The sequence below is a fragment of the Calypte anna genome, chromosome 12 (genome assembly GCF_003957555.1).
Source record: "Calypte anna isolate BGI_N300 chromosome 12, bCalAnn1_v1.p, whole genome shotgun sequence".
NCBI lineage: Eukaryota > Metazoa > Chordata > Aves > Apodiformes > Trochilidae > Calypte > Calypte anna.
Genome location: NC_044258.1, coordinates 12,420,792 through 12,435,553, shown reverse-complemented (window position 1 = coordinate 12,435,553; position 14,762 = coordinate 12,420,792). Strand labels below are relative to the sequence as shown.

The 14,762-nt window shown below is 54.3% G+C and overlaps 1 protein-coding gene across 2 annotated transcripts; it reads right to left on the bottom strand.

The window, feature by feature from the left end:
* Nucleotides 1–1,402: 1,402 nt before the first annotated feature.
* On the bottom strand, nucleotides 1,403–13,100 carry IMPDH2 (inosine monophosphate dehydrogenase 2). Of its 2 annotated transcripts, XM_030458329.1 has the most exons (15): nucleotides 12,933–13,100; nucleotides 12,797–12,845; nucleotides 12,594–12,695; nucleotides 12,283–12,357; nucleotides 11,648–11,854; nucleotides 9,534–9,621; nucleotides 8,757–8,956; nucleotides 7,619–7,709; nucleotides 6,792–6,887; nucleotides 5,334–5,405; nucleotides 2,985–3,128; nucleotides 2,661–2,805; nucleotides 2,418–2,561; nucleotides 1,954–2,037; nucleotides 1,403–1,678 (listed from the first exon to the last, which is right to left on the bottom strand). In XM_030458329.1, exons 1-15 carry the CDS (start codon nucleotides 13,028–13,030, stop codon nucleotides 1,657–1,659), a joined length of 1,617 nt encoding a protein of 538 aa, XP_030314189.1. In that variant the 5' UTR covers nucleotides 13,031–13,100; the 3' UTR covers nucleotides 1,403–1,656. The 2 variants fall into 2 exon arrangements, with proteins under 2 accessions (XP_030314189.1, XP_030314190.1); XM_030458330.1 differs by lacking the exon at nucleotides 5,334–5,405 and having other exon boundaries at nucleotides 1,413–1,678.
* Between the last annotated feature and the right edge of the window lie 1,662 nt (nucleotides 13,101–14,762).

Below are 14,762 nucleotides of genomic sequence, written 5' to 3'. Positions count from 1 at the left end.
TTTCGTGGTGGTTAATGCACAGCAGGGCACACCTGGGGTGCCTGTGCTGGCTGCCCCCATGGGACTGGCTGGGTGGTGTGGGGAGCTGTGGGCCAGCTCCCTGGACAGTGTGTGGTGCCTGGAGTGCCACCTGCCAGCAGCTCCCTGAACACATCCAGCACCAGAAGCTGGCATATCCCAGATGGCACTGGCCTACTCAGGCTCTCTGCAGGGCTTTGTAAAACCCCTTCAGAGCAGCTGTGAAACTTCATGCTGCAGTTGGTCCCTGGGTGCTGCACCCTGTCTCCCTGCAGGCTCACCTTGCACAGGGGACCTGGCAAGGGTCACTGTCCTGTTCCCCCCCACACCACATTGCACTGGTTCATGGTTGTGGATGCCACCCTTGGGCCCGGGAGTACCCTCATGCCCCAAACCCTGCCACCTCCCTGGGTATAAAGTAGGGCAGGGATGGGGCTGCAGTCCCCAGCCTTAAGGCAGACCATGGGCTGGCTGTGCTTAATGAGCTGGCTGCCTTAATTAACGTTTGACACTGACATGGTGATGCAATTCAAGGCTCTGGTTTTAGCCTGTGTAAATCTGATTTTACATCACCCTGCTGCAGCGTTGTGGGTTTTGTTTTTTTGTTTCTTTTTTCCCAATCAGCATTACAGACAGAAAACGCTGATGTTAAACATGTGCTCTGCAGCAGGAGTGATATCTGCATGTACTGGGGGTGGGCTGAGACACCCATAAAATACATTTGGTACCTACGGTTGCCAGGTCAAGTGTTTACAAACACAGCCACCCCTCCCTCCAGAACCCCTGAGCTTCCTGTTGTGCCCTTCCAAGCTGACTGTCCCCACACTTTGTGTGGGTGGCAAACAAGGGGTATGTGAAGCCCGTGCAAATGTTCCACGCTCCCCCTCACCCCCTGCAACAGGGGCTTGTGGGGACAGCGTGAGGCATCCAGGGGCAGAAAGGCAGATGGTAAAGACCCAAGTGTGGGGAGACCTAGGTATCAGGGCCTGGTGTGTGTACACAGCTGCAGTGCAGAGCATTTCCAGAGGTGTCTGTGGGGCTGTGCACATACACAACCACCTACCTGCTCACTGCAGCAGCTGGGCTGGGCACACAGTCCTGACGCAGTGTGGCTGCAACTACTGACTTGGGCAGCTCCCAGCAGTACTTACCAGCCCTATGACATTCATTTGCTTTCTTGCCCAGCAGCCAGATTTTTTTTTTCTGGTCTCAGTTTAAAAGATTTTAAATACCCCATAATGCATTATCCACTCAGTCCTGTCAAGGGGCTTCTCCTTCCCTGCTTCTCCTTTGTGGGGCCATCAGCAGCTCCCAGGAGGGTACAGGAAGGGAAGGGGAGAGCCAGGAGAGGAGAAAACAGGCAGTACAGAAGGAAAAGGGGCTTGGGGCCGACACCAATTGCACATATTTTCTTCTTTTATTGTAAAACGCGGCCAACACGTGTAAGGCCCCAGGCACCAGCCCGGAATCACTGCTCCTGGGCTGAGGACGGGCCCTCTCGGGTGGTGAGGAAGCAGCCGAGGGACACGGGGAGCTTCAGGCAGTCCACAGAGTAATGGCACTTCTGCAGCAAGAGCAGCTCCCGTGCAGGGTGGCACAGGGCTGAGTGGCACGATGACACAGACAGACAGAACTCCTTCAGAAGAGGCGCTTCTCGTACCTGGAGGGGAGTAGCAAACCAAAGAGCCCTTTTACCAGCTGGACGAGGGCAAGGACCAAAGGCACAGCCAGGAACAGCTCCTGGCCTGCTGGCCCACGTCGGGGAGGAGCCCCAGAACGCTGGTATTGAGTGGCTCATCTGCTCAGCCCAGCTTGCACCAGGAGTAGAAGCCAGCAGCACACTGGCTCATCAGCTGAGGCACAGGACAGCAGCACTTAACTCCTCTCCTGCAATGCCCACCCTGGGGAGACAAGGGTCCTGTCAGCAGCACTTACGAGTGGAGGCCATGGACCCCTCCTTCCACCTGGGCAGACGTCGTCCTCTTCTCAAACTTCAGCTCTCCCGAGTACATCATGGCTCTGAGGGGGGAAGACATCCATCACATGGCAGTCAGAGTCCAGAGACGACAGTGCTCTGGCACACGTCCAGCAGGGACAAGGGATGCTGGTTCTCCCAGCTATGGCCAGAATGGTCTTTGCTGTGCCCCCCAAGAGCTCTGCAGAGTTCAGTAACTCCACCATTTCCCGCCCAACCAGCAAAATATGCCACAGGAGACCATGCTCCTGCAACCCCAGGGCTGACAAGTCTTACAATGCAATGTCCACTGGAGATGAGGGATGAGGGCTACAGCAAGGTCAGGCCATGGGGAACACACCACAGCATGGGTACAGCTTGCCCAGAGGCCCCAAAATGGCAGCACTGTGGCCTAACGAGAGCAGACGTGAGGGGAAGCACTCACCGGACTTGGGTCAGGCTCTTGGCACCAATATCCTGGCAGGAATGCTGGATCCCAGCAATCAGGTATGGAATGAACTTGTGGATAGAGCCCTTGTCCTGCACTGCACCAGAGACCCCTTGGGCAACTTTGATTTTGTCTGTCTCACTGGATGGGAGCACAAACCAAGGAAACACAAATCAAGCAAGCTTGTGAAGCAGAGAAGCCCCAGAAGCTTATCTGCTGCCCCAAAGCACCATCTCTTACCTGAAATACCGGTTCTGGCTGCCCAAGTTCTTGTCCATGGCATCCAGTGAGCCCATGCCACGGTACTTCTTCAGCCTTATTCCATCTGAGAAGAAGTATTCACCTGGGGCCTCGGTGGTGGCAGCAAGGAGAGAGCCCATCATCACTGGCACAGGAGACCACAAAGGGCAGCATGTCAGCAGCAGGAAGGCAGTGGCTGCAAAAACCCTGGGGCACCTCCCCACAGCCCCCACCCTTGTGCCTGGAATCTGGATGCCCTATGGAAACCCTTTCTAGGAGATTTCCTACAACACACAGCACTTGGCTGCCCCAAGCAGCACTCACCTGTGGAGGCCCCAAGCGCCAGGGCCTTTGCGATGTGCCCGACCGTCTGGATCCCTCCGTCTGCGATGACGGGGACACCGAATCTCCTGGCGTATTCAGACACCTTGTACACTGCTGTGGCCTGGGGGCGGCCGCACGCCAGCACTGCAGTGAGGAGAGAGCAGAGAAAGGGTCAGCACCCAGGCAGCAGCATGCTCCCTCCCCAGCAGGCCCTTCAGGCTTCCAGCACACACATGCTCCAGCACTCGGGAATGCACAAATCCCTGGATGCTCCTTCCCCAGGCCGAGTTGCAAGAGAAGTGGGATGCCCAGGAGATGCCTGCTGGGACATTCTCACAGCCCTTGATTCCAAATAAAGATGTGGGTGGCCTTGGGACTGGGGTCTTTGACTGATTGCTTGGGATCAGCTGAGACTCGTAGTTCACCCCAGTGCACAGCAGACGTGTGGGGAGCTTGGGAAGAAGGTGGAGCAAACTCCAGAAGCTCCTCTTCAGAGCATCCCTGGCATGTAGCCATGTCCCACCACTCACTCTCTCCCAGCAGTGCCAGACCTCTTCTCCGTGTAGCCAGCAGCTGCATGATATGCCCCTTGCATGGAAAGGCAGCTGGCTGGGAGAGAGCTGGGATGTGTGTGTGTGTATATATATATATATATGTGTATATATTTATATATATACATCTACACACATACAAACACATGCAGCAGAGGAAAAGGAAATGGGCAGGAATTGATTAAATGGCTTACAGGAAATAATTTATGTTCCTGCCCTGCAACACAGCGAGGATTCTGTCAAGTTTAGCTGCCCCACGGGAAAGGAGTGAATAGCTTTGGATTTACCTGCTCTTCCCCATTGCCAGCAGTTAAGAGGGTTCCTGTGGCACAGGGAAAACAGCACCAGGCACATCATGTAACACATCTGTCAGGCAGAGGCATGCAAGTACACTGAGATAAGCTTCTCTCAGGGAGCCTTCCTTTCCCCATATTTAACTAGATTACTTTTCTCCAGTCACAGTTAGTCTGAGGCACCAGGTAAGATTATGGCCATGCAGGATTAGTACTCGGGAGCGTGAACTCCAGGCATGGCTGAGCCTGCCTGGCAGCAGCACTGGCAGTGCACATCCCGAGGCCCAGAGTCTGAGCTGCTCTGCTCCTGGTGCTCAGGAGCAGCTGCTAAGAGAGGGAGGCCAGACTCCAAGCTGGGATGGTGAAAGAACTGGATTTAATCAAACTCAGCCTTTAGCTTGGGCTCAGCCAGCCAGGGAGAGTCTGCCAGCTGTAGGATGAATGCTGTTAGTCCTAAAGAGATGGTCTCGCTTGGTACCACACTGCTGAAGGCCACACTGCAGCTGCAAAATGCTACAAGGAAGAGCTCCATGGAGAGAAGCACCCGACTTTGGAGGGTCTGGAGCCCAGTGCCTACAGGACTGTGCCAGGCCTGCAGAAACCTCACAACGGCGACCACAGAGACCAACCCTTTATGGAGCAGTGTGGCTCAGGGCCCCTGGGAGCATCACACTGTTCTGACTGTCCCAGTGCCCAGCGCCACAGCTCCAGAGCACAGGCTTCCAAAGCAGGGCTCAGAGCACACACACGCCAAGTGGTGGGGGTGAAGGTTTGTCTTTTTTAGTGTATCTGCAAAGGGTGCTCCAACAAGACCATCTGCTAGAGAAAACCTTCTGGGATCTTCAAGGGAAACCTCTTTCCCTTTGAGGTGCTTCAAATCTGGGAGAAAGGGCAAAGCCCAAGGCTAGCTGCAGGTGGCTGCTTGATCCGGAAGCATCAGAGTACAGAGCAGACACAGCTGCACCCTGTGCTGGGCACGAAGGGCCCTTTCTCTCCACACGGGGATCAAGGGTCAGTGGGGAAAGATGTAGTTCTGGTGAGCAGCTGCCAAGGTGGCTGCACACACTTCTGTCCCTGTAGCCGCAGTAACCAGCTCTAAGTGAGGCTTAGCCAGTGCAGGACTTACCCACAATGGGGGCAGAGTTAAGAGCAGGACTGAGGACTGCTCAGGGATCACCTCCCAGTACTGGACCAGCAGGGCCATGCCCAGCTAGAAATCCAGAAGATGCAGACAGAAGCTCAAGTCAGGCTCCTGAGCTGGATTTAGGAGTAGAGGGTGGACAAGCCTGAGTGGCCTCAGCTTTGACAATTCAGACTCTGCTTTAGAAATTCAGAAAGGCTTCTCAGCTTCCATTTCAGATTCAAAACCAGTATCCAAAGCCACAAAACCCCAAGTGCATCTACAGCTAAATTATTTTCAAACAAGCAGTAGGGCCATGTGCAGCCAAATTAGGGTCCTGCTTCAAGACACGTAATTAGGGTTGGGAACAGGGCAAGTGACTTACTATAGGTGCCCGTGACAGTAGAAGGGCATTTGGGGCTGTGGGACTTTAGGTCTGGAGGGATCTTTGGAGCAGCTAAACAAAAACAAACACACATTTTAGAGACAGAAGAACAGCAGCAGAACAAAGGACCCTAGCAGTGACCTACTACTAGGCAGAGCATACGGTGTGGGACAGAGCTGACCTTGCAAACCCTTCCTAGCCTGAGCCAAGCCAGAGGCCAGAACTCAGCCAGACAGGTCTGGCTGTGCACAGTGCATGCTCAACCAACCCCAGCAGCCACCCAGAGAGGTGACCCCCTAACCTAAAAAAAAAGAGTTCTTGCCCAGAGAGGGCCAAGAACCTGGAAAGCTGCAGTTAAGAGTTTTGCAACCATGCCTCCTGTGAAGCACCATGTTCTATCTACTCTGTTTCCTTCCCAAAACCAGCACCCAACCCCACCTCCCACAGCAGCAGAGAGAAACCCTCTGGAGACTTTCAGCATGCTGCAGCAGAGTATACCTCAGCAGGTCCTCTGCTCTGGAGCCAGCATAGGACACATGCATCCTGGCTCTGCTCTGGCTATGAAAGCATCGCCCCAAGAACACCACAACCTCCCTGGGAAGGTGACCCCAGACAAATTGCCCTGGCTGGGAACTCCCCTGCAGCCAGCACTCCCACTGCAGGCAAAGCAGGAATGCAGCCCAGGTCCAGAGCTGCTAGGAGGCTCCACTCTGGAATAGGCACAGCTAACGCAGCACCTCCAGCCCTCAGCTGTCCTCTTTTGCTGCCTCCTGTGGCAAGGACCAAGGAGCAGAGCAGAGAGGGGCTGTGCTTGTGGCTCAGCACCTTGCACCACACCTCTACACACCTCACCTGCCACATTCGAAACACAAGGAATGACAGAGCCTGTTCTCAAGGCAGCCTTTCTCCAGCTCCTGGGAACACACTTCTCCACCTCACAGCTAAGGCTGATGTGGCCTCTGCCCCACACAAGCTCTGGCTAACTGCAGAGACAACAGCCAAAAGCCCCATTATGGCCTGGAAACTACAAAAAGGCATCAAGCCCAGCAGATCAATGCCCAAGCAACACACACACCACTGCCAGAGGGACGTGGAGCACAGGCAACCCAGTGCTTTGCACCCCTCAGCTGGGCATCCAGAAAGCCCCCCTCCCTGCAGAGCTGCCCACCCGCCCCATCCCACACCAAGCCAGCAGCTCCTCGGGGACAAAGCCACATATGCCACACCTGCTCTACTCAGCTTTGGTCAGTACTGGGAGGTGCCTTTGCTGCTGCTGCCACCCCAAAGGTTTGACCCAGGTGATGAGAATGTCCTGGACAAAATGGGTGAAAGACAGCTTTCTGCTGGACACTGCCCTTGCAATGGGAGAAGTCCATCCCGGCTGTGCTGCTTTTCAGCAGGGAATTGCTATTAAACAGATGTCTTCAGCCTATTTAGGAGGCAGCTGAGGTCTCTCACCTTCCTGTGTGATGCAGATGGAGCCACTGCCCATCCCGACTCTCAGGGCATCAACCCCTGCGTCAATGAGGTTCTTGGCCTGAGCAGCAGTCACAACTGTGGGGAGCAGAAACTGGTTTGAAGAGAGACAAACAGATTTGCACATGACATCACTCTGCCCTGTCACTTCCCCTGGGGCCACAAATGTCCTCTACTCTGGGCACCAGCCTGTGTCAGAGCCAGGCCTGCCTGCCCACTTGTACCAAGCTACCTGTGAGAGCAGCAGTGAGCTTCTGTCCCTGCTGTCTCCAGTGGGTGAGACACTGACCTTTAGCTTACACTGCAACACTCACAGCCAAAGGCTGAGGTAGCAGAGGCCACTGCAGGGTGCCAAGTGCTCTTTGTGCCACAGCTGATCAGGAGAGCAGAGCACAGGCTAACAGCAGCACCACTAACACACCAGCCAGGTAAGGATTGGCATTTCTAGACTCTGCTGTCAAGTGGCAGGGAAAACATCCCCCAGATTTCCCCGTTAAACCATGTTCATTATTATTATGACCATCCAAAATTTTAAGCTGGTATGCCAAAGAAGCTAACGTGGCACAGGCTACAGAGGACTGTAGTGCACTGTGCTGCAGAACAGAGGTTTCAAAATATCTGCAGCTGTGGCAGCAGCAGAGTACAGCCCCATGTCTGCAGAGTGGTCTTGCTCTCCTCCATAAACCAGAGGAAACCATTCTAAGTTCACAGACATTTATCGAGACAAACGTTTCATTCCCTGCAGCTCCCACTAAATCTAAAAAACAAACCTAATTTAATGACAAGAACAGTCTTCAACACATGCCTACCATTTCCGCCAATAACTTGTAGGTTGGGATATTTCTCCTTAATATATTTTATCATATTGATCTGGAAGATGGAGTTCCCCTGAGAAGAATCCTGCAACAGAAAAAATCAATTTCAATGAGAATTTCTACAAAAATTATGAATATAGTTCTGGAAGAGTCTCTTCACTATGCTTACTGGGGTCTCTGCTAAACTTGCTAGGTAGGCAAAATTGAGTACAGAACCAGAGGGGAAGCTGCTGCTGCTAAGAATATAACATAGCTTCTCTGAGCAAGGCAGTTTGTCATGAAGACCTCAGTAATATCCCTCATATTTAAATCCTGTGACTTTCACAGTAGGAAACAAACAGCATATCTGGCTGTGGGTAAGAACACTGCCACCAGGACACCAAACTACAGGTGACATGGTGAATGTCCCTTGGGAATCCAATAGGGCACCTATTGGTGGGGGGGATGGCACCTCTCCCAGCTGTGAGGCAGATCAGCAGAAATCACAGATGTTGAGCCCCAAATGCTTGGGCCCTGCCAATCCCCATGGCCTGTCCAGAGCTCCCTGTGCCTGTTAAACATTTCCAGCTGCAACGCCACCGTGCCATGCCCTCTGAGCATAGGGGACTCATGTGCTGACAACTGATGAAACAAATGTGCAAACAGAAGCAGTTATGGCTGTGCCCAAAAACCTACGTGACAGGAGGGGAGACGAGCAGAGCAGCTCTGGGCTCACCACTCCTCAACACCAGGTCAAGAGAGTAACACAGCAACAAACACCAGACCCTCCAAGGGAAACTGTAAGATGTCAAATAGTCAAAACTAGTTAGGAACACCAGAGAGGATGGGGGTAGGCTGCAAGAAGCATTTGTAGAAGATGCTGTGTTAACTGACAGTGTTTCTCTTCTCGGTATTCAGGGCTTTGATGCACCCCACATACTCCCTTGAGGCCAAAAAGGTTCCCAGGCAAGAGAAAACCCTTGTATTTGAGGACTCCAACCTGAGCAGGATTGAGAGGTAAACAAACTGCCATATTTTAACACAAGAGGGTCTGTAACTGAGACAGCAAGAGCTGTGCTTCTGCCAGTGCCACTCACTCCAACCGGATGGTCAGCCCCCCCAGACACCCCAGGGCAATGTGATGGTGGCTCACCAGCACCACCACATCCACGCCAGCTTGCACCAGGAGGTCCAGCCGATACTTATCATCTTCATGAGTCCCAATAGCAGCACCACAGAGCAGCTGCTTCTTGGAATCCTTAGAAGCCAGAGGATAGTCCCGGTTTTTCTTGAGGTCAGTGCGGGCAATTATAGCCACCAGCTCATCATCTTCATTAACAATTGGCAGCTTGCCTTAAAACAGAAAGAATATCACTGCAGATTTCTGCAGGAGACAGACATTAACCTGGAGCAGCACAGCAGACCAGAAGCAGGCAGCAACTGGTATAAAGTGGAGTCTCAAAGAGGTGTGTCAGCACATCCTGCTTGGCCACGGATGCCAGCAGCCCTGGCTTGGGAAAGAGAGCAAGGAGTCTGTAGGACTGGAGAAGGACTTGGTATCCTCACACCAGCCCTAGAAAAAGATTACGTTTTTAATAATTAGACCCATAGCACTGTGTTAGAATTCAAGCTATCCAACACTAATGGAGCTGAGCTGAGTGCCACAATATGAAGGCCAGGGCAGAAAACTGAAGATGCGTGGCTGGACATCCAGGCACTCTTCAGCTCTTGGGCTGCCAAGAATCCATCAGCCACAAACAGATATGAGATGAACGCATGTGAACCCTGTACCCTGGCAGAGGGCTGCAGGCACCGTCTCCTCACTGTTCTCTCCTCGTGCTGGGAACACAGCCCTCCCACGCTTACCCACTCTAGCTCCCAGCCCAGCACTTCCAAGGCTCCCTCTCATATCACAGACGTTCACAGGTACCTTTTTTACTCCTCTGCAGAATTTCATTTGCTTCTTTCAACATTACGCCAGCCGGGGCCACAACAAGATCTTCCCGCTTTGTCATAATCTGGTGGGAGGAAGAAAACAAAAAGTCACAAGAACTCCTTCGCACTGATCTGAAAATACCAAGGCCCTCTGCCCACGTCAAACACCCCCCAGCAGCTGTGTGGGTGCTCCACAGACAAAGGAGCCCACAGCACAGCAAGACGCCTCCAGAAACACGCAGGAAGAGTCCCTGGTCCACTCTCCCCGTGTGAGCAGTGGCCACCAGCCCTGAGCCTATCAGTGTGGTGACAACAGGAGATGTCAGATGGGTTCTACAAGCTGTGGGAAAACACCTAGCAGCAATAAGACAACTCTCAGATGACCCTGGTTTGAGATGTCACCCAAACAGCCCTCCCTTTTAACAGAGTGCAGGCAAACAAGTGCTGCAGACACCTCCAGAGTCCCGGGTTGTTCTGGCAGGAATGCCACCCCCAAGCTTGTTTTCAGGCTGTGCTCCCCAGCACACAGGCCAAGGAAAGGCTCTGCTCAGAATAACCCACCTGCTGCTGGCAAGGTCAAACAAGTCACTTGAAACCAAACAAACACACTCACTCTTGACAAACAAACACCAAAACACAGCAGAAAGTCATGGGGCAACGGACACAGCTGGAGCATGGGAATGATGTGGTGTACAGAAAACAGGTCAAACACTAGGAGAATAGCCCAGAGGCACTGAAATCTCTCCATCCTTGGAGGCACAGACACAGCACCACACAACCTGCTCCAGCTGAACAGGCCTTGAGCAGAAGGCCTGACAAGAGACCTTGAGATGCCTTCCCACCCACAGCAATCTGCAACCACAAATTTCCCATGGGATGTTGCCATAGGCAATGTTTTGATGTTTTGGTTATTTTTACAGTAAGACATCCACTTTGCATCAGGAAAGAGGTTTGCCCTGCCTGCATCTGCCCAAAATCCCATGACAGAACCTGCACCTTAGGAGAAGGCTAGAGAATCACAGACTTATCCCACCACACTCCCTAAGCCTGTGGGATCCATGAGTTTTCCAACCTGTAGGAGACCTGTGTGTTTAAGTGGATGGCAAAGAGCAGTTCAGCTCAGCTGGACAGTGAGTGAGGAGAGATCCAGACCACTGATCTCCCCAGCCTTGCCTGGTGAGAAAAGCAAGCACCCAAGGCTAACAGCAGCAAGCTTCCAGATCTGCAGTGCAGGTAAAGGATGAGAGGAGATTCTTATCCAGATCCTCTGAATGGGAGAGCATTGCTTCAGAGGGCCACGTGCACTTTTATAACCAGCTCCTGGTTTAAGATTCTTGTTACAGGTATTTATAGGCGATTTCAAACCAAACAGGGAACGAGCATGTGATACCAGGTTCGGTCAGCAAGAGCTAAAAATAGTGGTGAGTCAAGAGCAGAGCCTGGCCAAGAGGCAGCAGTGGTGTAACCTAACAGCACCACAGCTCTACAGTTACACAGCTCCTGTAACAGCAATACCAGAACCAGCAGGAATCAGCATCATGGAGAACACTCTCCTGTATGAGAGGAGTTTTGGCAGTGCAGCACTATAAGGGTGAAACTGCCAATATCCAGGTTCAGGGAGTTATTTTAAGGAGCAAGTAGCCTTGATGAGGAAGACAGGGAAGGGAAGAGCACTCCAGAAAAGGCAGACAGGCACCTGGAGGGTTTATTGGGCACACTGCAGCTGCTACAGCCCTGGCCAGCACCAGAGCAGGCCAGGTGGGACCACAGTTATCAGTCAGGAATGCCAGGAATTAATGCCTGAACCAGAGGAGTGCATCAGCTGTAGACAGGATGGCTTCCACCACACCAAAAGGTAATCCTGCAGGAGGAGTCATGTGGACACTGTGCGGCCGCTCTCCTGTCCCTGCACTGCAGAGAGCACAGATGAATGAGATGCTCTGCCTTGGAAATACAGTGAGAGGCAAACCTGCAGAGCCAACATGGAACTGCTCCCTCCTGCTGGTGCAGCATCCTGGCAACCACACACTCACCCTTCTCCTTATCAGCAGCCACACGGCTTCCCAACACACCGCTCCCATCCCCTGGCTGCTCACCAGCCCATCTCACCTCACCAAGAGGCAAGTCATGCTCTGACTCTTTCAGGAAATCAATATCTCGAGATGAAATGATCCCAACCAGCTTGCCCCCCATCTTCCCGTTGTCCGTGATGGGAATACCACAGAATCCGTGACGAGCTTTTGCCTCAAACACATCTCGCACTCGGTCGTTGGGGCTCAGCACCACGGGGTCTGTGATGAATCCTTGCTCGTATTTCTGAAAAGAGACAAATTCAGCAGACTGGGTGAGCAGCACCACCAAAGTGAGCCAAAGCCAGACAGACACCCAGTGGTTACTATGGCTGCTCACACAGGTCTGAAACCTGGACACATGCTCACCAACAGGGTGACTTCCAAACCAGCACCAAGGCTCACCCAAGGAGTGCTGGATTCCCAAGAGTTAAATCCTCCTCTCTGAAATTACGGGTAATATTCCCATGCTAGGAGGGCCTGGAGATTCTCAGATCCCAGTATACATGTGGGACAGTGGCTCACACACAACAAGAGGTTTGTACAGGCAAACTCAAGTGTTCTGAAACATCAAGAGCTGGCACAATTTAACAGCCTCACAGCTCCTTCAGCAGTGCCAAACCCCACTGCTGGTTATTTATACAGCGCCCGGTTCGGTTCGGTCCAGCCACTCACCTTCACCTTCCGCACCTCGTTGGCCTGGAACTCCGGGGTGCAGTTGTGGTGGATGAACCCGATTCCCCCGGTCAGCTGTAACGCAAAGGCAGCTCTGAGATGCTGCAGATCCAGCAGCCGGGCCCAGAGAGCGGGGCCACCCCACACTGCGGAGCTGTTGTGGCAATGTGAGGGCGGGCAGGGCGCCTCGGGGGGCTGCGGGGGTTCTCTGGAGTGTTTGGGGGACCCCCCAGCAGTCAGCCCGGTGCTCCGCACGGTATTTCCCGGTCGGGGCGGCCTGGGCCGTGCCCGCCCTTCGGGGCCGCACTCACCGCCATGGCGATGGCCATGCTGGCCTCGGTGACCGTGTCCATGGGGGAGGAGACCAGCGGGGTTTTCAGGGTGATCCTCTTGGTCAGCGCGGAGGTCAGGTCCTGGCGGGGAGACGAGCAGGGGGTGAGCGGCGGCACCGGCACCAGCGGCAGCACCGGCACCAGCATCGGCACCGGCCCGCTCCTCCAGGCCAGCCACTCACCACCTGGTCCGCCGTGAAGTCGATGTACCCCGGTAGGATGAGGAAGTCGCTGCAGGGATAACAAAAGGAGAGGCGTCAGGGACCGGACCGGACCGCACCGCACAGTACAGCACCGCACCGTCCCGTCCCCGCTCACTTGTAGGTGAGCCCATCGCCGCAGCTGAAGAGCTGCTGCGCCGTCAGCCCATCGTCAGGCACGTATCCGGTGCCCCCGCTGATCAGATAGTCCGCCATGCCTCCGGGCCTCCGCACCGCCGCACCGCACCGCGCCGCACCGCGCCGCGCGCTCCGCCCGCCCCGGCCCCGCCCCGCGCGCCCCCGAGCGCACGCGCGCCCGGACGGCGGCCGCCAGGGCTCAGGAGGGGCCCGGCCCAGAGAGAGGCGCGGCACAGAGCGGCTACGGCGTGGGGACGGGACCGGCATCGCCCCCTGCCGCCGCCCAGAGGGACACCGGGAGCCCGCCGGGTCTCCGCCCAGCCCGGCGCCGCCCGGGGGCTGCCGCACCCCGACCGGGCAGCTCCGCAGCGGGAACGGGGGAAGCAGCTGCTCCCCGGCTGCCGGAGGCGCTTCCCGGCAGCGGCCCCGTGAATGTCCGAGCCGGTGGAACGGGGCCAGCGCGGGTGTGACGGGGCACAACGGGCGGAGGAACGGAGGGGACCGGCAGGAGAGGAACGGGCAGAAGCGCCGGCTTGGCGCAGAGGGGAGGTGCAGTCGGCAGCGGTTCACGGGATGAGGTGTTCCCCTCCCGGCAGGGTGTGGGGAACCAGTTCCTGTGCAGGGATACAGCACAGCCCCCTCCGCTCCTGACCGGAACGTATCGGACCTGCCCTCAGGGCTCCAGAAAAATGAGACCACCGGACTCCTCCCCTGGTTTTGTAGGATAGTGGAGCTGCTGCACCTTCAGCTCTTACTGCAGTAGATTAAATCCTTGTCCAATCATCTGCAAGGAGCTTTAAGAGGACGCGTTACTCCTGTTACCCAGCTATAGGTAACAGGACACGAACATAGGGAACAAGAACAGAGACGTCTGTTCAGGTTCCCAAGTACTCAGAAGCCCTTGAACACTGTGAGGTTCACCGGTCTAGTCTGGGTGAACACATTTTGGTCTGAGTGAGGTTCTCCAAAAGTCAGCACAGAGTTTAGAGATAGACCAGTTAAACTCATTCTTGTAGATGCTAATCCTATTTTTTACACAGGACGCGTGAAAAACCCCTAACAAGTGAACCACGCTGTGGATGGAAGCAGAACCCTCAGGTGGCTCATTTGGTCTCAGCAGCAGTAATGCACACAGAACAGAGATTGCATTTTCTAGGTTATAGCTGTGATGGGGGTTTCACTTTTCAGCAGCAAAGGCAGGCACAGGCCTCAGCACGGGGCTGTTCCCTGACTATGAGGAGGGGGTGCCTGGGTTCCAGGGATCCTCAGGTAGTTCAGGAAAGGCAGCCCCGGTGTAGCCAAGAGCCAGCGACAAGGATTCATGATGTCACTTAAAACTTTACACCAAGTACCAATCTGTTGCTGTTCTTGTGAATACCAACGTCAACACCATCTCCCTCCTGCAGCTACGTTAAGTGCTTGTCATTGTGCTATGCTCTGAACTTCACAGGGTTTCCATTCTTGTTCCCTGACAGCCTGCTACAGGAGTCTGCATTAAACCGTGGTTTTACTTCTTCATGGGATTCCTAGGTTGATTCTAAGCTCAGAGTTGATGCCACCTACCCAGACACTGATTTCCCATTGTTTGCATTTGGCCTGGGACTAGGGAGCTGTACGGAAAGCACTGTCCTTGCAGTAAATGAACCTCCAAGGCTCACAACACCCAAAGCAGCAATTGGTAAAGGCACCCAGGGACTCATCTGGGGGTGTTCCAAAATGCAGCCGTCCACAGGAAAATGTCTGCCAAGGACACACACCCTCACCTCAGCGTCACCTGTCACAGGACCAGCAGAATGGCAGGCATCCTGCC

What these genes read in the sequence shown, in the direction of transcription:
- IMPDH2 (XM_030458329.1), bottom strand. Translation starts at nt 13,030, where the DNA reads ATGGCGGACTATCTGATCAGCGGGGGCACCGGATACGTGCCTGACGAT. An exon ending in ACTTCACGGCGGACCAGGTG is followed by an intron (nt 12,696 to 12,796) that starts GTGAGTGGCTGG and finishes TCTCCCCGCCAG; the next exon opens with GACCTGACCTCCGCGCTGAC. An exon ending in ACAAGTTATTGGCGGAAATG is followed by an intron (nt 6,888 to 7,618) that starts GTAGGCATGTGT and finishes TGCTCCCCACAG; the next exon opens with TTGTGACTGCTGCTCAGGCC.